At 39.7% G+C, this 26,237-nt stretch overlaps 1 protein-coding gene across 1 annotated transcript in view; it reads right to left on the bottom strand.

Moving 5' to 3' along the window:
• LOC110065306 (sushi, von Willebrand factor type A, EGF and pentraxin domain-containing protein 1-like) overlaps positions 1-18,626 on the bottom strand; it is a 46,490-nt gene extending 27,864 nt beyond the window's left edge. The window contains exons 1-10 of the mRNA XM_020772434.2: positions 17,843-18,626; positions 16,627-16,788; positions 14,354-14,515; positions 12,435-12,626; positions 10,869-11,075; positions 9,158-9,370; positions 7,308-7,598; positions 6,748-6,996; positions 4,654-4,866; positions 2,491-2,735 (exon numbers count right to left, since the gene is read on the bottom strand). Of these exons, the coding sequence (XP_020628093.1) occupies positions 2,491-2,735; positions 4,654-4,866; positions 6,748-6,996; positions 7,308-7,598; positions 9,158-9,370; positions 10,869-11,075; positions 12,435-12,626; positions 14,354-14,515; positions 16,627-16,788; positions 17,843-18,617 (2,709 nt within the window). The 5' untranslated portion in view covers positions 18,618-18,626. The remainder of the gene's footprint in view (positions 1-2,490; positions 2,736-4,653; positions 4,867-6,747; positions 6,997-7,307; positions 7,599-9,157; positions 9,371-10,868; positions 11,076-12,434; positions 12,627-14,353; positions 14,516-16,626; positions 16,789-17,842) is intronic.
• Between the last annotated feature and the right edge of the window lie 7,611 nt (positions 18,627-26,237).

Genomic DNA, 26,237 nt, shown 5'->3' with positions numbered 1-26,237 from the left:
GCGCGACGTCGTCGTCGTTGGGCGCACGCGCCCGTGATCCACGCTGCTAGCCATGTTGACCATGAAAAAAGAGTTGCATGGGTTTCTATTTCTATGCATGCATGTGGTTCTGTTCCTATAGTTATGGGGCTCCGCTTGGAGGATCTTCGGCCTGCCGGAGCTCAGCTCCGCTATTATAGCTTTTGGGGTCAAGTGTAAAGCAACAAAAAACCGCAGTGAAAAGGAGAATGCAAATATAGAAATGCTTATTAACTATTAACTCATTTATGATGAAGTAATGAAAAAAATCAATGTGCTAAATGACGTAGACACTTGAAACACAGTCTAGAAACACATTTGTACACGTTGGCGAGACACAATTTAGTAAAACTATTGCCCTTACGGTAATAGTTGTGGTCATATCGAGGCTATTAATTTTAGATAACTGCAAAGCCTAATGATCATCGCTGCAGCTATGTACAAAGTGATAATATGTCCAAATATCACCTGAAAATAAATCAGCCTTGAGCTGGATTCGAACCCGTGACGTTTGCAATACCGGTGCAGTGCTTTACCAATTGAGCTATCAAGCCAACTGGGAGCTATACCCGTACATGTCATGTATATGTTGAAGAACGCAAGTGAATTTGAATAAGGATCTTACATTTGAAATGCGCAGTAAGATATATAGACTTGAAATGATCATCGCAGTTACGTACAAAACTTTTGAAGCACTAGCCGTGAAAATAACGCCCGAAAAAATTCCATAACCATGCATTTAACTATTTCGGTAATGTGACCTCTCCTCTGTTCACTCTAACTACATGTATAGTTTAAACTTAACTTATACCCAAACAAGGCTAGTGGGATTAAACTGCACTTCAAGTCACAATCCTGGTCACAAGTGTTGGGACAGTTCACGGCAGATGACTTCCCAGGCAGCCTCTCTTAAGACCAAGACCGCGTAAGTCCGCCTGCCCCCCTCCCCCGTCAATGTTGATAAAAATCTTGAAAAAAAACCTTGACAATAGCTTCAGAATAGCCGCGTTTTTTTTTTGCTAGAACAATATTCTCCAGGTAAAGTGACGATAAGATAGATATCCACGTCTTATTCCAATAATAATGATTTTTCAACAATCACGTTCGGTTCCAACACAACTGTCTAACCACTTTCTATCGTCCCTTTTTCATTTTTAACCATATCCGATCTAGTCTTCAGAATAGCTTCATTTTCTTTCAACATTGCTAGGGGGGAGGGGCTCTATTCATCTTTTTCTAAAACGTCAAGGACGTAGTTGAAATCGGGGTTTTAGCTCGCAAAAGGGGAAATGTCCCAACAACTTATGGCCAGGATTGTAGGTTAACTGCTCTCTCGAGAAGAGAGCGCGGGCTCATTTCCCTGACAGCTGCTGGTAATCGAACTTCAGTCCCAATACCTCTGATTCCGTCTGCCAATAAACATTAAGCAAACTTAAGCAAACCACGACGGCAATGGCAACAAGAACGTCTCCAAACAAAAGATTTGATGAGCAGAACAATGGCAGTTCACGTGTGTTATCAAAGAATTGTTTCACGCTTAACGTGCGTATATCGAGTTATGGATGCACGCGGGAAGTTTGGAGAACACGAGAGAAGAGTAAGATATGCTCGAGGTGCAGCTGAAAGCAACTCTAGCCTCTTGAGTGCTCTCCAAACTTCCCAAGTGTATCCATAACTCAATATACGCACGGCTAAAAGCATGAACCAATTCTTTTATAACATAGCGAAGACAACTTGGGCGCTGAAACATTTTTTTTCTGTGGTTGTCTACAAATTTCTCACAATGCACGGTGATGGAAAATAAAGGTTAAAAAAACGTTACAATCAGTTAAGCGACGGTTGGGCGAGAACGCTTCGACAGGTCTCTAAAACTGTAAAAAAAAATTCGCTTCTTCGCCTTAATGAAAATTCAGGCAAACAAAGTCAAAATACACACTGAAAATGTAGGCAAACAAAGTCAAAGTGCTCAAATTTTAGTAAACATCTTAGCTTGGTAAAAGTCAACGACTCGAAGTAGAGTTTGGATTGTTCCGAATGATGTTCACATTGTCGAAACTTTAACAAATTTAAAAGGAAATTGCAGTTAAACTCGACAGAAACTTTGCAACCAAAATGAAACTGCACAGGTCATGTTATATACGCAGCCTCGATAGGAATTAGATAGGACCAGCGCGCGCACTATGTTATTGTGGTGCATTTCTTAGCAGTCCACTGGAAAACAACAATATGAAAAGACAAAGTTCTGCGTATTTTGGAGGAAGCGGACGACGGCATCCAATTTTTCGTATTTTCATTTGGAAATGATCGCTGGCATTACATAAGTTTTACATACGTTTTGATACCGATAGGCGCACCGAACAGATCTAGACAATTGAGAAATTCGAAGGTAAACTATAACTTCATTTTTTGCTAGGCGTTGTCCTCGGGGTCATCGTCATCATTGCTTAAACTCCCTGTTCACCAGTTTCATACCTCTCTGACAGAGCGTCTCTTCCGTCTGCTCTCTGGCACCGAAGTAGCTCCACAGAATATCTCTATTGTGCTCATGTTGCACTGGGGCTTTAATAAACAGAAGAACGGCGGTACTTTGGGACTCCTGAGGATGTTATTAAGGAAACTCTCCTTTAGCCTAGTTTGCACATTGGGATCATTGCAGTCTCCGTCGTAAAAGAAAAGTGGATGGTTGTTCAACTTCAACCAAGAAGGATTCTCAGTTTCTGTTGGGGTAGCAAAAAATAATTCAGTCAAACAATTAAACAAGTAAAACGAAATTATGGTTCATAGTTATACCTAGAATCTATCCATAGCAAAATTCTTGATTGTGATTGGTTCTCCGCGCACTTATTTGCGGTTGCAACTTTTTGTTATTGGACGCCTGTAACTGCACAATGACGCCATTAGCAAATCAACCACGTGCGCTCAGTTGAAGGCGGGGGTCTACATGAAGGCCGTATTTTGGCTGGGTATTATGGTTTTAATGCAAATATCTCGTTCACGTTTCAAGCAGTCAAGAATCTCTCTGCTCATCCCACATATCTATGTTTTGGGCTGTTTCGTAGATTTTTTTTGGTGACTTTTAGGTATATTTGGAGATAAATAGTTTTTATCAAAGGCTCAGTAAAATTTATGGAAATAGGAAATTTTGAAGATTTGGTATTGTTTTAAAATTAGAATTTGAAGTTAAAAATTGGTAGACGTTCCATAACCTTTTCCCCCTTTTAATCCCTCTTTAAACTTCCTAAAATTTCACTTAAAGTCTTGTTTACCCCCGCCTTAATGGCTTCCTTCTTAACCTGCCCTAGAGTTTTTTTTTTAAAGAATTTTTCGCTCAAAAGAAGTTTTCAAAACACTTGCAATTCACAAAGTCACAAACTCGTACAATTTAGGGAGTAATCGTATCTATAACAAAATTTTCGATGGCGATTGATTCTCCGCGCGCCTATCTGTCACGTAATCGGCGCGCAATCAAGTGGGTGTCCAATTACAGGTATGAAATAACAATTGTTTTGTAATTTGATACCCACTTGAGTCACGTGATTGTCACCAATTGCCCTTTAATGGCTTTCTTCTTAATGTTTCCTACAGTTTTTAAAACTTATGGAAAGCGCTTCGGACTTTTTCGCTCAAAGAAATTCTCCAAAGACTTTTTTAATTTCAAAATTTGTTACACATACGAGAAATTAATAATTGGACCACGCGTGGTACAATTGAGGGAGTAATCGTGATCATAATTTCAAATCGCTCTTGCGCTTCGTGCTCGTCCGATATTGAAATTATTATTTGTGCGATTACTCCCTGAATTGTAATCCACTCGGTCCAGTGACCCGTTTCTTGAAGGTCCCGAAAAGTTTTCGCACCCGGAAAGTCGTAGCAAAATCTCAAACCTTATGATTTATTTTTACAGAGCCGTTTTATTCACATATTCTTAATGTAAACAGAGGTTCCATTCTGTAAAAGACGTTTTAGACGTATACACCTCTCTGTCTACCGACTAACTAAGAATGGTTTTTCGGGCCCGAAAAGCTTCCGGGGCTTTCTAGAAACAGGCCCCAGGTTACTATTACTAGATATCGACGTGAAGTTCACAAATGTAATTGAGGGGCGTAAAGTTCCTGCGCTAATTGACATGGCCTGTAATTTCCTGGGGTTTTTTTGCACTAGAAAGCTTACCAAACATGCTGCTTGCTGTCACTTTTTTTCCTTAATTTACCGACACTTGTCGTGCTCATTTTCCATATACGGTCAAAATTGAGCTGCAGGTATAAATAAACAATAGCCTCCATTTGGCGCGGAAATATGCTAGGATATTTGTCCGCGGACATTATTTGTTCCGAGAAGCGAACAGTTTTCCGAGAGCGTATATGGAAAATGAGCACGACAACTGTCGGTAAATTCGGTCACGTGACGTGTTTAGACCAATCACACGCGAGCGAAAATATTTGATGGATTGTAATGGCTGGTAACCGCGATTCAGTGAGCCGTCTGAAAATCTAAAATGCATTATCTGAGGTATAGAACGTAAGAATGTATATAACCCTCGCAGTTTTGATTCTTTTAACTGGCAGTGAAGCTTTTTAGATCAGTTAAATTTTACATCTATATTTGAAATCACTACCAATCTTATTTCTTACTTACTAGAACAATCTGGCCACGGTAATGTCTTGCTGTAATTTTGACCCGGTAAGGCATAATAGTTCCATGTTCCAGATGAGCAGAAGTACAGATAAGGAGGATTGAAAACAAAGTCGTTGTCTTTTTGGCACTTAACGGAGCAAGATCGGTCGGTTCCATATATGTGGCAGACCAGAGCACCGTTCTTTGGAGGCGGGTACAGTGGACAAGACTTCTCTGTAAAACAAAAACAAGCATTGGCAAGTTTAAAATACTAAGGCTATGTTCGCACTTGGTGCCCGAGCATGGTGCTCAAGTACGATTCTCGCTGGATACTAATGTAAACACACCTTTTTTCCAAATACTCTCACTACGATTCGGGTACAGTGCCCGTGCTCGGATACAGGGTCTCGACCTTGTACTCGGGCACTAAATAGCACTTAGGTACTTAGAGTACCCAGTATCTGAACGGAACACTTTTTTGTGCCGGTGCGCAGGCACCAGTGTCATTAAGAGAACATGAAAACCATTCTCATGAGAAGGCGATGGAGATGGATCGGGCACGAGCTCAGATGAGAACCCGACAACATCACACCAAGTGTGAACACAGCCTAGTCTGCACACGAGCCAAGTGGTCTATCAGGCCGGAGCTTATCCCAGTTTCCTTAGCATGAAGCAACTAGGAGTATTTCTACTCTACTCCCCTGGGTGGGATGCTGGTCCATCGCAGGGTTACCCCCAACTTTAAATTAACCGGTACTCATTTATACACATGGATAGAGGAGGCACTGTGAGAGTAAAACGTTTTTCCCAAGAACACAACACAATGTCTCCGAAGACGAGCGCGCTAACCATGAGTCTACCGCGCCTCCACAGACACAGCCTAAGTGTAACAAGACTTGTGGGGAAATCATAAAAAACTGAAACTTGTAGTTAACTCATAGTCAAACTTGTAGTCATACCATGTTCACTACTCGAGACGGGACTCCAAACATGACTTTGCCATCGAAATTAAAATAGCCAGGAAAAGTATCGATGTTACTAGCCTGCTACCAAAGGCGGATACAGGGAAGGGGTTGAGAGACCAGTGCCATCCTCACCTTGAGTAGCATTTTTTGTTATTTGTTTGAGTCATCATAAAAATAATAGAATAACATTGTTTTATACCTGGTTGTTTCACTTCCACCACTTGACTGGTTGTCAAGTTTGGAAAAGATAATGTACATTTCACGACAGCATCATTAGTTTTGTTTTTCTGGTTGATAAAAGGGAAACTCCAGCTTTTTTATCGAAGATGTCTTCACAAACGTTTTTCAAGTATCAGGAATGCTAGAACGAGTGTTTTAAGGGGGCATGGCTCGGACCCCCCGAGAAGGTCGCGCCTACGGTGCAAGCCATCTACCTAACTACGGCCTTAAGTCATGGCGATACTTTGGACCTAAATTATAGAACAGTCTCCCGGACTCAATCAGATCCTCGGCGAACTATAAAGCTTTTAAAAATGCACTAAGTGACGTGGACATCAGCTGCCATATGTAAACTTGTTTTAACTTTTTTTTTTTTTTTTTTTCATTTTCTTATCTTACTTGTACATAGTTTTTATCTGTACAATTTATATAATTTTTTTTCAATTCTTATACATTCTGAGATATTTTATAGCAGTGATATATTCTTAAATAATTTGGTTTAATATATATAACCAACTGTATACATTTTTACTTTGTTATTTTATTTTCATGGCGCACGTGTAAACTAGCTGTTGCGTCCTGTAGACTCTACTTATCAAGTCGATGGGACGCACCGTTACCATAGCTAAGCGTGTTGTACAAGTAAAGTAAACTGTCAATGTCTATTTCTATGTTTAATTTGCACTGCAATGCAAATTAACGAGAACGCTGTCGTAATTTTCTCAGTCATATAATAAATAAATAATCCAATAAAAGCTCGAGCATTAAGGATTTACTCTCCAAGTATTATTTGAAAATTCTTCCCAATGGTACTCGCCCGAGGATTGGTACAATTTTAAGAGAATTTTCAAATTCACTCGTGTGTAAATCCTTGATTGCATTCGCGTTTATATGCAATTTCCTATAATAATTGCAACAGACAAATACTCACTCCTGATTGTAATTCTAAAATGACAGTTTTTGTTCTGGTTATTCGCTTCATCGCTGACGGTATATGTTACTTCCCTGGAGCTTGGCACCGGAAACAATGCTCCAGTCTGTGTGTTGGAGATGATGGATGGTGGCTGTCCGGAGTTGTCAGAACATTTCGGCCTAAGCCAGTTCACTCTTATTTCAAGGCCAGTGGCATTGTCTATGGTTATGTCCGGTGGACAAAAACCACACGTTGGCGCTTCTGTGTCTGGAGGAATGAAAATGATGAACATTAAATGGAGGCTATCATCAACCTTCTTTTTGAAGTCTTGGAGTAAAAGTTAAATAATGTGCATCTATCAGTCTCGAGAGGTTATGGATACGTGGTCTGGGTGTTAGTTCTGGCTATGGTACAGCGTCGGGTGTGACTGGTCAAGCCGATCCGGGAGTGACAGTCTCTCTCAAACTGGTCTGTCTGCCTGGCTTCGGGTCTTCGTTCCCTGTCTCTTTGTTTAGTTCTGTAAAAAAAGCGACATGCTAAATCCCTGGGATAATAATTTACATGTAATCTCCACTTACCTGTTACTTCAACAGTAAAGGAACATGAGGCCGAATTTCCGGCGTTATCCGTCACAACGTACTTCACGTCATTTGAGCCGATTCCTATTAACTTGGGAAGTTTTGTATCCACTTCCTTTTTCTCTATCGTCAGTACGACCTTAAATAAATCCACCGTTATCCCAGGCTCGTTCTCAGTCAACGAGTTGTCCTTAAATGTGAAATTCCAGTTAGCACTTGAAACATTTTCCCCCTTGCTGTTGTTTAACTTTAACGTGCCGGTTGGGCACTCTAACACTGGCGGTTGATAATCTAACCGTGAGAAAAAAAAAAACAATTGTATAATGAGACGAATTATTCTCGCGTTCTGATTGGTTCTTACTTGTTATCTATTGGAGGACAGACGTAGAGATGGCGTCACGAACACTTTCTTGTTTCTTTATTTAAAAAGTAGCTTCCATGTTGCCCGGCGTTTGTTTAGAAAAAGATCACAGATAACGTCAACGTGTGGTGGGAACATCAAACCATTATTGCAATTGTAACTAGACCAATACCTCCTTTTGGAGAGAAAGGCGCAATGAAGGTGTACTATTACTGTTACTGTCACATCACTATCATTATCACTATCACTATCATTATTGTTATTACTATGACTATTACCATCACTGTTACTATTAGTGACGCAGTTACTTAACGGCTCACGGGCCAATTGTTTGTTCTTACCATATTTTGACGTCGTCTGTGATCAATAACTGAACAGACGCACAGCAACATGGAATCTATTTGTTATCATAAAACCGCAAAAAGGGCCGGAACCAATATAATTAGATTTTTTTAAGATAGCCGGCAAAGAAAAAGAGAGAGAGATTTTTCACTTAGTCTCGACTGTGATTAATCCCTCTTGTTAGCCCAGCAACTTGACGGAAACCGACTATGGACAATTGTAATGACTGCCAACGGTTGTGATTTGGACGCATTGAAACATGTTAATCGAGGAGACCTATTATTATTATTCGTTATTTTAAAACACAAACGACATCTTATAAAAGTAATATACCTTATTACACGAAACCTCGAATTTTGCGCCCTTTGGGAGAATCTCGAAAATCTGGTGTTGGAGTAAAACAAATTTGCCATAGTTATTTATGACAGAAATTTCATTCCAATGCTCCAACTTTTCAAAAAATAAAGTTTCTTATGATAGGCGAGTACCAAAACTGCAAAGTTAGCTGTCACGAGAATTTCGAGTCCTCTTCAATCGTACATTAGATTTAAGGTTCATTTTTGTCCTTTTGATCCTGCTTTTCATGACGTGCAACGTGGTGCTTTAAAAACATGAAAAAAATCGGAACGCTCGCGCAAAAGAATATTGTGCGTGCAAGCCATTCAGGCCCCGTACACATTAAGGAGGAGAAATTTGAAAACGCGGTTTTCACTCTGTAAGCATTTTGGCTGCGTATTTTAGGAAAACTCGGGCAGGGAAATTCCATGCATGATCGTCGTGATTGCAACGTCTTCGAAAAGCTCTGTTTGCAAAATGTTTTTCGTCCACACTAAAACGCAAAGCCGGCGTTTTCAAATTTCTCTAGTTTGAAGAGAGTTTTCGAAAAGCTCAGTTTTCGTGACGGATTAGTGTGGACGGTAGACCTAACAACGGAAATAAAGCTGCGTTTTCAAATTTCTCTGGGGTAGTGTCGACGAGGCCTGAAAAATCATACACCAGAACCCGAACGATCTAATCTGGAACTCAACGGCATAAGTTAGTACACGAGTTCTCTATTGATCTTCACAAGAACATTTAAACAGTTCTCATTGACTTAAAAAGAATAGAGGTTTGCTAAAGGGCTGAAGTTACTTCTCATGGACTGTACCTAGACAAACTGGAGTAGTGGATCTGTATTCCCATGTGCCATTTAACAGACATGTCCTTTGGTAACTTGATATATCGTGAGGAAGGTTATTGATGTGATATCCGGATGGGCAGTTAAGCCTGCAGTTTGTGCCATATGGTTGGGTGCTGTTGTCACACGTTTTCGGGAAGTACCAACCAACAGAAGCTTTGGGAAGCGCTGGGCATGTTATCTCTGGGACGGTAAACAACAAATCGTATTTTACAATCAGCAAGGTATGATATAACTACAATTTCACTGGCTATGTAATCATATTTAAAAAAATAAGCTTATTGAAATAAGCTTTCTTTATTATTTCTAGTACTTTTGCTGTCTTTTTTCAATTTTCTTATACAACTGCCTCACGGTTACAGCAAGGAGCCCAAAAGTGTATTAACATTCTTTCATCCGTGCAGACTATCCAATCAGAGGCCGAGGAGGGATTTTCTTGACTTCCGATTGGATAGCATGGACGCACGAAAGAATGTTAACAAATTAAAATTGTCAGACTTTTTGCTGTAAAAGAGCCCCAGTTCTCTGGCCCGGGGTATACTCCCTTATATGGGCTATGTCGGTAAATGTATATTATTATTACTATTATTATTATTATTATTATTATTATTATTATTATTATTTTATTATTATAAAGTTGTAATTTTTTATAAGCCACTAATAAACATTATTATTATTATTATTAATTTTTTCGACAAATGATAAGGGTTGTAAAGAATGAGTGTAATTTGTAATTCGTTTATAAGTTAGTATTTCCCTGAAATATATATTGTCCTAAGAATTTTTACAGTTGTAATTTTTTATAAGCCACTAATAAACATTATTATTTATTATGAAAAAATATTATTATTATTATCATCATTAGTAGTAGTAGTAGTAGTAGTATTAACATTAGTTGTAGTAACCATAATTTTAATCATCATCATCATTATTATTATTATTATGCGAACCCAAGAGGGTATCGTGTTTTAGCCGTTTTGGTCGTTAATCTGGTATCGATTGTGGCTATTGTCTTAAATAGGGTATGGCTTTTGCACTCTGGACTTGAATTGGGTGTATTTTTTAGAATAAGCTACTTTTTCAATCATTATCGATAAGACCGTCAATGCCTTCACAATGCCGTTAACTTTGGTCTGAACGAGGGAACTAATTGTAAGACCGGTCTGAAACAGAGTATTGAATTAAGGGTCAGGTCTTAAATGAGGTATAAAATTCCTGATTAGGTAATAAATAAAGGTAAAAAAAAAGGTTAAGTCTGCATAAGAGCCAAGTGGCCCACCAGGCCGGAGCTTATCCGAATTTCTGTAGCATGAAGCGACTAGGAGTATTTCTACTCCCCCCTGGATGAGATGCTAATCTATCGTAGGGTTAGCCCCAGCATTAAGTTCGCCGGTACCCATTTATACACCTGGGTGGAGAGAGGCACTGTGAGAGTAAAGCGTCTTGCCTAAGAACACAACATGATGTACCCGGCCAGGGGTCGAACCCGGACCGCTCGATCCTGAGACGAGTGCACTAACCGTGAGGCTATCACGTCTCCCAGAGTAGGTCATAAATAGGTTAGGGAAAAGTTTGGTCATAAATAGCTTTAGGTGTTTGGGAAGCGGGCCACACACTCCCTCACGATTTTTCTGGGAGTACCCCCCGGAGACTGACGTCGGCCAATTCCTTTTTAACTTACCTTTACAAGTAGGATGCGGTAGAGGAGCCCACGTTTTTTCCAGCCGACACGTGATGTTTTCGTTCCCTTCACGTTGGAACCCAGTCCTGCATTTATAGGTACACTTTGTCTGATATACCATGTTGGTTGCTGGGCTTCCGTCAGGTTTGGTACATGTTCCCGTAGGGGGATTAGCGTTGGGGACAGACTTGAGTTTGCAGACAATAGCTGATCAAGAAATAATCAACCCGTGTTAACCAATAGAGTACGATTTGGCAAACAGATGGTGCCTGTCATAAGAGGATGGTCTCAGAGCGCTCAAGGACGTTCGCCCGAAAATGCGCTGCTTGATAGATTACTTGGCTTCACACTAGAAGCTAAGTTAGTTTCAAGTAAGTACTTCACTTAAGTGCACTTGAAAATCTCAAGTCATACTTTAGAAAACTTGGCTTCACACCTGATGACAAAGAGTGTCACTTGAAGCATTTTCGCAGTAGAATCAGTCACACATATCACAAATGCGATTGTTCGTCAGTAAAATCGTGATGAAATGCATATGGTCGCTTTGTTGCTAAAGAGCAAAGGAACAAACGACATCTTCTGTATTTCTCTAGAATGGCTCAACGCGGGTTTCGGCAAAGAAATTGCTGTATGGCTTTAGCTAACCTAGAAAATGCATATCCGTGTGACTCGTCCACTGTTTAACAGAGTTTTTCAAGTGCAAAGAAATGACCTGGTTGAAACTTAAACAGAAGCTGGTTTGTAATTTGCAGAAGAGCATTTGGTGTCGAATGATATGAAAAGCAATGGTTTAAGCTGTCTATGATGATGAAATTCAAACAATTAATTTGTTTATCGGTCCGTTGATCAGAATTATAGCAATGCTGCACATCGCTTTCAGTTGGCTCCCATTTCCTATTTGTCAAGTGCGTTCTCAAGTGTGGTGTGCACCATACTTGGCGGCGCACTTCGGCTTCTTTGATCTACGAACGTTTCCATGGTCACTAAGTAAAGTCCAAGTAAGAACATTTTACCCCTTCACACTAAAAGTAGCTTCCAAGTGCACTTAGATTATAGTTACAAGCTCTAGTGTGAAGCCAAGCATTTTCTTCAAACTTCTACTGAGGACAGACAATGCATTACTTGTTTCAGGAATAAAAAAAAATTGGGGGTCACGGACTTCGTTTCAGAGAAAAAGCGTGTGGAAAAGTAGTCTGATTTTGAAAAATTGGCGCGCGTAAATCAGCATAGTCTGCCAGAATTTTTAGCTTAAAATATCAAAGATGAATCAACGGAGACAAGCTATCCTCGCAATATTTTGTATAAGTGAATCCGTTGCGTTAATAATTCTAAATGTTGCCAGCGTTTTCACAAAACATAGCCCTTCAAGAGGCATTTGAAACCGCGGCACAGATAAACGAAGAGCTAGAAAGAACGGAATTCGATAGTCCGTGTTGCAAAAAATTCAAACTTCTAATCGATGGATTGTCCTTATTTTTCCGACGAGCGTCCCTGACCTAAGAGTCCACTCCACAGGGATCTAGAATACGTTTGCTCGTTGTGTTTGTGTATGTCTTGTTTGCATACCTGTACATTGAACAGCGGTTCCACTCCAACGCATTACATCTCCAGCCTGGACAGTACATGTTCTACTGGTAGTTCCGACAGACATTTCGAACCCCTCTAAACATTCAAACGTGCATGTCGATCCATAAGTGTTATAACAGTTCCCTTTTATAAATCCGTTGGCTGGCCATGTCAGCGTCTCACAATGACGGACTGTTCAAATAAAGAGACACAATGGTATAAGGTACTTTATCTTGCCTCTTTGCATTATACATTGGATTGCACAGCCGCGCTATCAAACTGAAAAAGGATGTGTAAGCGGGCATAATTATGATAATAACAATAACAATAATAACAATAATATTAATAACAATCAAATTATATTGAGCAGATATCAATATAACATTTTTCAGCTGCGCATTACAATGTTTAAGAAAATGTAACTACTTATAAACCCTCAATCTTACTTAAAAATCCTAAAAACGTCTCTAATACAAGTTCTTTTTAGAATTGACAACAATGGGCATCTCAATCTAATGTTAACGGCACGTAGCTTTGACAGATAACTTTCCTTGCGAGACTGGCAATGTAGTAAATGTAGGATATTAGACGGCGGCACACGTTTTCCCGCTCTTCGCGTCCGCTAGAAGTTATTACCTCGAGTTTTCATTGGTTCACTGGATTTCCTTTGTCTCTTTGATTGGCCAGAGTGATTACTTTGGATTTGGTTTTGCGCCACGTAATTAAAGAACGCTCTATAACGTGTTTCATTATCTTTCAATATACAAAAAGACTAAAACGCCTAAAATGGTAAAAGCAAGGAATTATCCATCACGTCAGCACCTGGGGAAAAAGGTGAAGTCTGCATACGAGTCAAGTGGCCCATCAGGACGGAGTTAATCCCGATTTCTGTAGCATGAAACGACTGGGAGTATATCTACTCCCCCCTGGATGAGATGCTAGTCCATCACAGGGTTACCCCCAGCATTAATTAAGTTCGCCGGTACCCATTTATACACCCGGGTGGTGAAGAGAGGCACTGTGAGAGTAAGAGGCACTGTCAGAACATTGCCCCCGACGCATTGTCCCCGGTCAGGGCTCGAACCCAGACCGCTTGATTCGGAGACGAGCGCACTAACCATGAGGCCACTACGTCTCCCTGGTCAGAACCTGGAAGCTACCAAAAACCTTATGAATCCGGAAATTTGAATGGACCAATCAGGATTCAGCAGTTGGGAAAAACTGTACTGTCCTGACGTAAAATGCATGTTTAAAGGAAAGACAGTCCAGTCGGGCAACTTTTCTCACCGGTGACAGCATTGAATATTCACGAAAAAGGATTAATAACTCAAATAACCGTATCAGATTAAAGCTTTTAATTTGGATCCGAAACTGGGTCGCCCGCATTCGGTAGGGCAGCTCGGTTTTGATTGGCACACGTCCTGCGGGCGCAGCGCCCGTATGTAAGGAAAACTGACATGGAACAAACACCTTAGTTAAGAAGGGAAGGAGCGGAGATGGAAGCTGATGGGCTACATATTACAGCAGAGTGAGGACCCGGGCACCAAAAGGAGGAAGATGAGTATGATCTGTAAAGACCACCTGAAGGAATAGGGACCAAGTAGTTGGAAATTTTGGATTAAAGTGCCAAGAGTTGCAGCAGTCAGGGGAGGGAAGGGAGACACTATGTAAAGGACTTGTATGCATCACCATGGACACGAAGGAAGATAAGTGACAGGTATCATAATAAAGGCCACGGCTAAATTCGTTTACATTTATAAGACACAACTGGGAGGAAAAGTTCAAGTAAAACTTGAATTCTGAGATTACATGCTTTACTTGGTTAGCTCATGGCACAATATCCTAGCATGTGATTGTATTTGCATTTACCTTGCCTTGAACTCAGAAACAATCACTTGAAAGCTATTATAATTACTAACTTGTACAAGCTGCTCCGGTTTGTGGTGTGCCAGCATATCCTGTAAAACATTTGCAGTCTACGATACTTCTGCTGCCTTTACGCTGGTGACCAGAGTTAGCAGGGCAAGCTGTGCATGTGGCCGCATATCCACGGAAATCCTTGTAGGTTGAAAATGGGCACTCTGCCAAACGAACCAAAAACAAAATCAAATTACAAATTAAACCACCCGCCTATAGCGTAGGCAAATCGAGGCGGGTAAAGGTAGCTGCGTTGCGTCAAGTGGCCCATCAGGCTGGAGCTTATCCCATTTTATGTAATTTCTGACGAATAAAGGACGAATTAGTCGGAAATTATCATTCTGACGGCACGTTGGAGAGACTCGCGATGCATTACGGGATGCTTAGGGGCTGTTTAAGATTTTGGCGTACGATTTAAGTCATTCTAAGTCGGTCAGTCGTAGTGTTCGCCCACTTTAGTTTTTAAGATTATGTTTCGATTTGATCAACTTGTGGAAATAGAATACCCTTTCCTCGGGGTTTTGTGCTGCTACATTATATGAGGAATAAGTTTCCACATATTTTTTTGGCCATCGCAGGGTTACCCCCAGCATTAAGTTCGCCGGTACCCATTTATACGCCTGGGTGGAGAGAGGCACTGTGAGAGTAAAGTGTCTTGCACAAGAACACAACACAATGTCCCCAGCCAGGGCTCGAACCCGGACCGCTCAATCGGGAGACGAGCGCGCTAAACATGAAGCCACCGCGCCTCCCAAATCGACCCGTGCACTATAATGAATAATAATACATTAAGTTAAAAGGCAAGAAAGAATAAAATTAAACAAACACGTACGCAAGTACAATAAGTCGACCTGGTGATAAGTGGGGCTAATGATGAAAAGAATTGGGAAAAGGGGAAGTTACAATAAATACAGTCATAAGATACAATAATTATGGGTTTTCAATTTAATCCTAAACACTGTGAGGAGCAATTTATGACTTTAAACTTTACTTCTCGAGCCTTCACAGTCATAGCAATTTGTAAGCTCATGGTTAGTGGCAGATTCAAGCAGAGGCTAAGGCTGTACACTCATAATAATTTTTAACAGCATTGGTAGGCGCGGAAATGAGTAATTAGTTTCTTGCTCACAGTTGAACCTCGCTATTTCGAACTCACAGGTGAAACGAAAAATTGTTCGAAATAGCGGGAGTTCGAAATAGCTGATAGTAAATGACTGAAGGAAAATTCCAAGGGAAATGGTTTTGAGTTCGAAATAAAGGAAAATTAAAAATAACTGAGTTCAAATTAGCCGGGTCCAACTGTCTATTCAATGACTGAGAAAAATACTTCATTGTGATTGGTTGAGAGCTAGCCAATGTAATCGTTAATTTCAATTTGCATTGCAGTAAAAATTAACTTGCGCTCTTTCGTTATTTGTTTCAGTCCTATAAAAAAAATTGAAAAATTACGTGAAACCTGGAGCAATTAAGGATTCACACGATGAGTAACATTTGAAAATCCTTTCAAATTGCACTCGCCAAAGGCTCGAGCATATTAAGATTACCAGTACAAAACAGAATTGATGATTAATCATTACTTAAATCGATCATTCGAATAGAAATCCACTATATGGATAATGACTCTGATAGTAGAAAGTGAAATATTCCGTTTAAACCAGCCGGGACAAACAAGAACACATTCAGCTAAAGGTATGCATCTTTAATCACCATCTATACCGTTGGAATAACTCTAAGATAACGGCTCCCACGCGACCATGATGGCAAGCGAAGTAGCGCGCGGAGAAACGCAGCAAAATAGACCAGATATTGACCAAGACAAAGAAATAGAGAATGATATTAAGGAAAAACAATATTTATTTGGAACTGTGGCATAAATAGTTTGGCTCGATTGTTTATAACTTCATCCCGCAAGCAATACGTCTGGGCTGCCTGAGTTGTTATATGCCCAAGAAAATTACCGATAATCATCATGATTGGCTGAGAGCAGGTCGATTCATCGCTAATTTTTATTTTGCACTGTGGTGTTAATTAACACGCGCGAGTTCGTAATTTTCTCAGTCATATAATAAATGAATAATTGTTTCAATTGGAATATATGTACACTATTTGTGAAATTTGAAAAATCCTTCCAGGGTTACACTCGCAGTAAAGGCTCGTGCAATAGTAAGAGAATTTTCAAATATCGATCACTCGTTAAATCATTCGCATTCATGCGATTACCTATACTTTCAGCATAGCTACAATTATAACGATAAACAGTACAGTAATTACCTACCGATACATTGACCTACGTATCCAGAGCCTGCATATCCCATTGAACATCCGCATCTATAGTCACCGTACACTAAGCCACAGGAACAACTGGCATTTGGATCGCAGTTATTGTTACATTTCGAAGCAGGTACATTTTCTGTTTGCCAAAGTTGTTCGTAAGGATCTGAAGGGAAATGGCAAAGTTAACAGCTATAAAGATCTACAACTATTTCACAAACACTTTCAGTGCATTACCTACAGATGCACCCAGGCCGGCTAAATAATATCCCGAGCAAAGGAGAAGATTCTCAGATGAAGGTTTAACTTGAGCTTAATTCTAAGCCTTCAGTTAAATAAACTCCATCTAGATCCCGGGGGGGGGTACTCCGGGCAAATGGGCCTTTCTGAACCTTTAACATTTTAAGTAACAAGCAAGAGGAGGCCAAAATTAACTATTCTTATTTCTCAGCCTAAAGAAAAACGAACTACTTAATGATAGGGAGCTTAAGCGACGACGACGGCGACGCCGAGGACAACGTCTAGTCAAAAATAAATTTATATTTTGCTAGCGAAATTCGCGATTGTCTAGATCTGTTCAGAGCGCCAGTGGCTCTAAAAACGCGCTCAGGCTAGATATGCAATGACAGAGTTCGATTCCAAATGGAAATACGAAAAATTAGCGGTCGTTGTTCGCGTTCATCAGACTACGCAGAACTTGGTCTTTTCACGTTCTTGTTTTACAGAGGACGGCAAAGAAATGTACAAAGATTTATAACGCACGTGCACAGCTATTGTTTTGCTCATTAAACCTTTTGTTTAGTGACGTTCTCGTTGCCGTCGTCGTGGTGGTTTGCTTAAACTCCCTATTATTTCAAAATTAACCTTTCATTTCATCTTGCTTGGAAATTTTCGATAATGATTGAGGACTCGATCAGCCACTTCTTTTTTTTAAATTTAGGTTATCATCGATTAAATATATTACTTCAAAGATAATCCTTCTAAAATTCAATTAAAAAAAAAAACAAGAAAAGTACTGCCATGACTTAAAAAATCGATCAGATCAAAAATAGTGTGCGCTAATTCTACGGACACCATTATCTGACATCACCTACTGCTGATGCAGCCATCGTTTGAATCCCAACCATTATTGTTTTCAAAAATTTATCTCGGTGCAAAGATACCACCTTTATTTTCTTTATTACAAGTCTTTTAAGAAAAATGTTATACGGCCAACTCACCTCCTCTGATATAAGTTGCAAGTTCAGCGAATTCGTTGAAGTCTCTCAAATGAAATGCGTGCTTGTCGGGGTCGTCAACGAGTTGTCGAAGTCTGGGGAAGTCGACATACCCTACGCCTATGGCAAATACCTCCACATGACCCGCTAGCAGTTTCTGCGCTCGAGAGATGGGGCTGGAATCATGGTAAGGGTAATTCCAGTAGCCATCTGTGAGAAGGATAACGACAGTTTTAATCTTAGTATTTGGCTGTCTCTTCAAAGCGTTATTGAGGCAGACCTCCCAGGCTAATTGAAAGGCGTCTCTCATGTTTGTCATCCAGCCATTGATGCTGTGGGACATCGACTTAAACCTTTCGTTGAACGTACACTTGTTCTTTGTTACATCGGGAGCCGAAATTTGAGTAATGAATTTCGTTGCTGTACTTCCGAACGGTATCACCTCAACGCGGGTTGCTTGCAGGCCTACGCTCATCTCGTTCAGTAAGTTCATGACGAATTTCTTTTCTTCGTTGAAGTCGCTTGTCCATAAACTGCCCGAGGTGTCCACTAAGAACACCAGATCAGCTTGCTGTTGGTAGAAGCCATGACTACCGCTAACCTGATCTCTGAGAATCTTCAACTGCTCTTTTGAGACTTTCAGCCAGTCTTGCGTAGTGACAAACTGAAAATTCATCAGAAGAAAAACGGCAACGGGGAGAAAAACTTTCATTTTCCCCATAGCTGAAACGATGCTCGCCCAAGGCTTGTGAACACGCAAAACATTAAGCGTTTTCATCAACTCTGAGAGTTCGTCATCAAAACTCAGCTGTGTACACTAATTACAGCGGAATTTTGTCATAGTAACGATTTCGGCCAGCTGATTACATATGATCTGATCAACCGACGCAAAAGCAGCTGTGAAATTCCCAGAAAGGTTTCAATTCGTGACAAAGAGTTTGCATAATGACTAGAAAATACATTTGACTTTGTCCATGAATTTTTCGGCAATCACGTTAATGAGTGATTAGAGTTTATGCGCTGAACCTTCGGCAGGAAGATAGGTTACATCAAAAAGACAGTGTTTGAAAGCGTCTCTCAAAACGTTACTATACAGTTCCTGTAGGCTTGAGACAGCCTAAATTCCCATGTTAACCTGTAACGGCAGCAAACGGAAAGAAATCGCACCTGAGTGATGAATTAATAATCATGAAATAAAGACGATATTGATCAATGCCAACATATGGAGCTGTGGTTTGGTCTCCTAAAAGCTATTTTTGAACTTTCACAGACGACCTTTTTCTTGGGGAAGACTTCTGCCATAGGGACGCCTATGAAGACGTCCGTAATTCATTTATTCCATTTTACATTGATCAGTATTTCATGTTTGCATTCTCCAACAACAAATAATCAATAGAGAAAAGCATGTGATAAAATAACTTCTTAATCCACGCCTTTGATATCAGGATGCAATTTAGTTAATTTTCTGTTTTCCTTGTAGTCAAATATCTGAAGGGAGTACAGAAATTCAATTTGTTTTAGTGATATTCATGCAGATTCTTATTGCTATAGATTAGTGTGGGACTTTCTCGAGAACGTGCAGAGCTGCATGTGGTTTGAATGATTTTTCAGCTGCGTTTTAAAAAATTTTGGGTAGGCATTGTATTCCTTCAAGTCTTCAGCTAAAAACCTTGGGATAAAAAACTAAAATTACAAAATTGCGTTGCCCATAAACTGAAATTGTGGTAATGTGAAGGCAAGATGGACGAGCACAATTCAACTTGCTAAGAAAGAATGCCTTTACATAAAACTCTACAAAAGCCTCTTATGATCTTACAAGGTTTATGTACCCTTGCACCAAATTTCTTTACAAAGCTTTACGCTAATCCGTATGAGTAAACCGACGCGGTCTTCGAGCTTACCCACCGGCCAACTTTGCGGAAAAGAGAGGGTACATGAAATCAAAGAAGTCAATAAATTCAAAGCAAAATTTTCGCTCGGTCAAGACGGAAAGTTGCCTAATGAGTCATTTTCAGATGTAAACAGTTTACAGGTGAACATACAAGGAAAAACTACTCCTTAGCTGCAAGGTTAAGTATTTTAAAAGTATAATAACTCGCATCCATTCTATTAATTAACTGGGTCGGAGGGCGGCTGAGAAAACAACTCAAATCTCAAACCGCAGGGAATTGCTTGAATATTTAAGAAAACAGACAATCTTTTAAAAAATTAAAAGTGATTTAGAGGAATGGAAGTAAAACAGGAATAAAAATTATTGATCAGTAACGGGTTCACACACATGGAACACAAACCGTAACAACATAATTGGAGAGAAAACGATGCATATGACCTCGTTGTAACTGATTTCGGCATTTTATTGATAAAGAGATTAGTAGCTGTAAGGCCAACTGGAAAATCTTCCCGCGAAGGCAATGTTACATTGGACAATTTATTTCTCTTGCAAATTAAAATACAAATCTATCAGTGTAACCGTCCTTGGGTCGTCGTCTCCTCTCGTCGTCTCGCTTAGGGGAAATTGAGGACTTTGGTCTCACTTAAAGGTGTTTAGTGTGAACGCGCATACTTTTAAACGCGCATACTTTTAGCCGTCAAGGTATCTTTTAGGGTTGCACTCGAAGACACAATAAAAATAACGCTGACATATCTTTTTAATGTAATGTCTTTTGGGGGTCAAGTAAAGCTCAAACCACGCTCAGTTTGGTCTCCTATAAAGAGTCCCCGGGAAATTAACATGTCTCGGAACGTTTTTCTTCCGGAAAGCGTTTTTACGGAGTAGAAATACGTTTTGCGTTTCATAACGATTACCGAAACAAAGTAAAAAGCGTTGCGAGGCATCGTCTGGTGCAATTTGTCCTGCAGCAGCGCAACAAAATTGCGATCGACTTAAGCTGTTAAGGAGGCAATGCTTGCGACTAGAGAGAAACACAGAGTAACTCGAATAAACACCAAGGCAAAAACAGATTGCATTTTTTTTCTTTAATTTCTTGGCTACAATGGAATCAGCAGTCCGACCACACTCATTTTAAAACTACTAGCATCGTAAATAGATACACTCGAATAAGGTTGATTGCTAAATTCGACACTGCATATATTTAGTTTACAATTAGAGTTCTGACAAACCACTTAATTGTCTCAATTTTCATGAAATTAAGTGATCCTGTGAATTACACTTGATTTCAGAATTATGCAAAAGTTTCTTGATGTGCGAAATGTTTTCTTAATGAGACTGAAACTGCAGTTAAATCCTAGTAAGGTTAACGTATACCTTTAGAGTTGTCTGACGTTCAAGCGATGTTGCGCGTCCAGTTTAAACTGTTGACATGACCTCTAAATGCGAGTTTCCGAATCGCCTTTTGAAGTCGAAGAGTTCTTTTTTTTTTTTTTGCTAATTAATTATAAATTTGTTTCTAAGTTTGTAGACCTAAAGCGCAAAAGAAACGTGTCTGCATTTTGTCAGATACAATATCAGTGAAAACTTACAGAAAATTTTCGAAATAGGATCAAAAACATATGGTGTGATCGTACAAAAATCGCTTTGGAAGAAAAAATATTTCGAAACAAAAAACTGATTCGCAGATAAGTTTTTGTTGTTTATATGTCAAACCAGCTGCTGTCCAAATTTGAAGGCAAACGAGCAAATTCTTTTTTAGCTTCAAAAGGTGATTAGGACGCTTACATATAGAGGTCGTGATAAATTTGGCAATTCATTTTATTTCAAAATTTCTGTTACTGTTTGATAGCGAGCTCTATAAGCTTTAATTTGATATAGATGTCTAAGTATCTATAGTCCGAACGCGCTAAATCGCAAAGACGCGAGACACCTCTAAAGGTATATGGTAACCTTAATATGACTACTGTCAAGAACATACAACTTTTCCCTCTTGTTGAGGTGTCCGTGTTGTTTTTACAGAACTACACCTGGTTCACGAACAGGAAAGCGGAAAAGGTGCTTTTGCTGAAGTCATAGCTTGCACATGCGCCGTTTTGAAACTATCCCCTACAATGAAAGAAGGGATACTTCTAAAGCCGAGAATGAGAAATGAGAAATAGGAATAAGGAATGAGAAATAGGAAATGGAGAGTCGGAATGGAGAATGAGTATGTGGAATGGAGATCGATCAATTCGCAATTATGGAATGGAAATTGGGAAATGGGGATTGGGGAATGGGAATTGAAAATTGTTGAGTCAATTGTTATTAGCACGGAAGAAAACTTTTTCAGCCGCGATTATCCAACGTTTTTTGAAACTTTACGGGGTAAAATAAAGTTATAAGATATAAATATTCACATGCTAATTGCAGACAATATGAAAGAAAGTTGATTTGCCGATGAAAAGAAAAAATAAGAGAGAGGTGGAATTATCTGACACTAAGCAGGCAACGATGATAATTTTACAGCTATTGTCAATCTTAATCTCAAAGGTCGCGATCCTTTTCGTCGTTCTGTTACTGCCTACCGAAAATGCACGGGCTCTAGATCTAGGGAAGAGATTCACATAATGCGAGTATCACCAGAGGTAGTGAAGGAGATCCCGTGGAAGTTGACTGACATCCTCTATGACATTCTCCTTGTTACTTGCTTATCTTCAGGTAGTTAGATATGATTTCCAGTCCGTAGTGCGCACTCTCGAGAGTTTGTTTTCGTTTTTTGTTTTGTGTCATTCAAGACATTACAAAATGTGAACATTACGCAACCACTTACATGAAGTAAATTCAAAGTTTCAAAACAACCGCCATTGTGGATGGGAAGTGATCGAAGCTTTATGCTTCGTTCTTTCTCATATCACTTGATGAAACAACTTCGCAGCAGTAAAAATCAATGAAGCTGTTGGAAAAAGAATTTGAAAGGCCTCAAAGATAAGGTATGTGGTTCGTTACGAATAGCATCAATTCGCATTCCGTCGAGTGCGAACTTATAATGTTTATAAACATTTGGGTCCCGAGACTGCACAACACGGACTGAAAATCACCTTTAAATAATTAGACAAAGCAAGGCCTCTTCCCCAGGTTGGTTCCTTTTATTTTGGTTTGAATGATTAAAAAAATAAATAAGTACCACCGAAAAGAGTTATTCCGCATTAACTTCCCACTTTTAATTTCTCATTTTAATTCCGCAATCCCCATTTTCCATTTCTTCGTTCTTCATCCCTATCTCCGGTTCTCGTTCACCATTGCCCATTGCTCTTTCCCCATTGCCCATTCCTCGTTCTTCATTTCCCATTCCTTATTCCTCATTCTCCATTCTTCATTTCCTATTTCCCATTCCCTATTTTCCACTCGCTATTCGCTATTGTATTTTGCAATATCTTGGCTGCATATAGAATTTTGTAGAACACTGTACTTTCGGTGCCAAAGTCGGCGCATTGAAGTCTCATATTGACGCCACCGGTTCTTGAATAACGGTAACTGACGCATAATTAGCATGGATTTTAGCTGGGTCCCGCTGACTGCAAATCTCGGAAACCAAAATTCGATCTTGTTTCATAGCCTTACGGGTAAAGGATATATATTGGCGAAATAATTGCGTTGTTGACTTTTAAGGTAGCTTACTACAGTTTTTCTGAGACTCAGTAGCGCGCGCTAGCATTGCCTGCCAGACTTCAAACTCTATAAATAACAGGTATTATAACATAACTAAAGCAAAGCGCACGCTCTGATTGGTTAATTTAGCGTCTACTATTTGCCCATGGGTGTACGCTGCTGCTTGGGAGGTTTGCTAAGCACTCAAGAAGCTAGAGTCGCACTCGGCTGTCGCCTCGTGCGACTCTTACGCTTCTTTCGTGCTTAGCAACCTCCCGCGTGCACCATAACTCAATAGTACACGCTATGGCGTTTACCATTTGTTAAAAAGAGCTCTAATTTACTCTTGCTTTATCGCGCACGATACGTGACGTCACATGAGCGTGCGCTTAAATAAAGGGCATGCGCAATTCAATTCTCGTCTAAAGTTGTAAAAGCTAGTCTTTTATCGAGGATTGCTCGAAAACCTACCGTACAACCCATGATGAAATTTTCCCATTTGATTTGTAGGGATGAATCGCGTTTCGGGCCAAAATGTAAAAAAAAAAATCTCTAAGACAGATTTTGAGCTATTTTGGATCTCACAGTTTCTTGGTTTGCAGAAAATCTGTCTTAAAGATTTTTATTTCACTTTGCATAAGTGTTAAATCAGAGCCAATTTCTTATTCCTGAAATTTTGAGATGGGTTCATGCGGGTAGATTTTGAGAAAAACGTGATTTAACGTATTAATGCTCAGTCTCTCCTTAGGTACTCAGTCGTTCACTTTGGCTATTTGTTGACGTTGAATTGTTCAAGCTTCGCATAGAATGGTAAAAGACTTCAGCAGACAGTAAATAGAGAAAGGAAAAACAACTCGGAACATTTTTCAAAAGAGTTACAAGTTCGGCTGTTATAATCCATCAAAACTGTAGTAAGCCACCTTAAAACCGACCAGATGAATTTTGCTGCGGTTACTCTAAATCACTATTAGGCCGAGTTGCTGAAAGGCCGCATCATTTATACCCGACCATCCTCTGGCTTCACATATGAAATTAAAAAAAGTTGGCTAAAAGAAGCAATGTGAAAAGGAAAGGAAATGTGTAAGAAGCGAAATCGGCATAAATTGGAATACAGGTACAATTTTTTTCTTGGATACCGCGTTGTTTTTTTCTGTCTTCTATGCACCGGAAGCACAGCGCAAATAATATATAATTCCTAGGTGTAATGTATTAAAGCAACTTAAAAGGTCCTGTTATGTATCTGGTGTTCTTTATTTACTTCGTCATTTCTAGATGAGATGAACTGGTAACAAGTCAGATGCTCAAATGATCGTGAAATGCACCAAGCTAATTTATCTCTACGAGCTTCAACTACCACAAGAGGCTTTTCTTGGAGTCATGGCACTCAACTCAACAGCGCCACTGCCAACGACAGGAAACCGCTCCCTTGCGCCAGCAAGCGCGGGGTTGTAGCGCGATCAACAGCGAACTTTAATATTGCAACTCTAATGAGGGTGGACAGAAGCCACCGAAAATTCAGAAAAGAATATCAGCAGATCGGATTGCAAAAACTTCTTGAAGATCTTCACCTTGATTGGTTTCATTTTCATTTTCTTTGGAAACTCAAAAAGTCTTTTATTTCAAATTGTTACAGCTTTAAATACACTTGCGACTGTTTCTTGACAATGTCAATAACCTGGCTGTCCAAGAAAGTAAATTAATAATGGGAGGGGACAAGGGAGAGGGAACCCGGCCTAGAGTAATAGAGAGGGCGGGAACTCTCCGAGGTCTCGCAAGGCAAGAGAAGAGAAGTGTGGATGTGAGATTCCCGAAGTAGCGGACAGTTCAGGACAGGTTGTGAAAATAAAGTAACTGATAATGGTATAGCAGCAAAACATGGAGCAACCAGCACGAAGGCCAATTGTCTCCTGAATTCACATAGATTTGTGTTGTTATCTGAGGTCATCACCATGTGTTTTTAGTAGACAATGGCGTTTGTGCTGACTGCTCTATTAATTTTTTGTTGCTACACTGTGCTGACGAAGACCCAACCAGGTCGAAACAGCTGTAAGCGGTTGCAATTCTTGGCTTTCAGTTTGGACTCTATCATGTCGTTGTCGCAATAAGCTTTCTACGTAATAATCAGCCTGACATTATTGTTGTTTTAGGAAGAAAACGACATTCGAGATAGAACGCATGAAGATTCATACTAAAAGAGATTGGTGTTCCGGAGAGTTTTGGTTGAGCCCTTCATCATGACATCAGTGAAGAAATCGTAGAACCTGGGTCACGTCGAATTTGTAATCAGTTGATTTAACACCCACAAGAGCGGGTAAATATCCTGGAAGTGAAGACAAGGGATTCAAAAACGAAAGAGCTTAAGTTTTTTTCGTTCTATTCCCTTCTAAGTCGTACGCAACGAGTTGCTTAGCAACCTCGCCCCACGTGAAACTCCAATAGTGTGACGTCAACATGTTTTGAAATTCTTACAGCTGAATAAATCCATTTCCAAACTAGGGATGAACAACAGGTGTGGATTTCACATAACGAAGTTTTCGCTTGGGTCTGTCTTTTAATAAAGGTCTAGTCATGATATTTTACACAAGCCAAATTTAAAGCTTTTAGGTCAGTCAAATGTATTTTACTTGTTCTCCATATTTTTCATTTTGATTTGGAGTTCTCCATTTGCGATCCATGTCGCACTAAAGTAATCAATACCTAAAATACCTTTGCAAATTCAGTACACTATACTATAGCAGCCAATATGAAACAGATAGGTTATGCAAATAAACAAAATCATCAAATTCTCCAAGCTGACATGGAAAGTGAAAAAAAGTGGAAATAAGTGTGCAGAATTGATATTTTGAGATTAAAAGGTTTTTTGAGAAAATAAATTGACTG

This window comes from Orbicella faveolata, unplaced genomic scaffold (genome assembly GCF_042242905.1).
Source record: "Orbicella faveolata isolate gen_17 unplaced genomic scaffold, um_ofav_v1 contig_35, whole genome shotgun sequence".
In the NCBI taxonomy this organism is placed as follows: domain Eukaryota; kingdom Metazoa; phylum Cnidaria; class Anthozoa; order Scleractinia; family Merulinidae; genus Orbicella; species Orbicella faveolata.
Note: the sequence above shows the minus strand (reverse complement) of the source record. Positions and strands in the feature narration are given on the sequence as shown.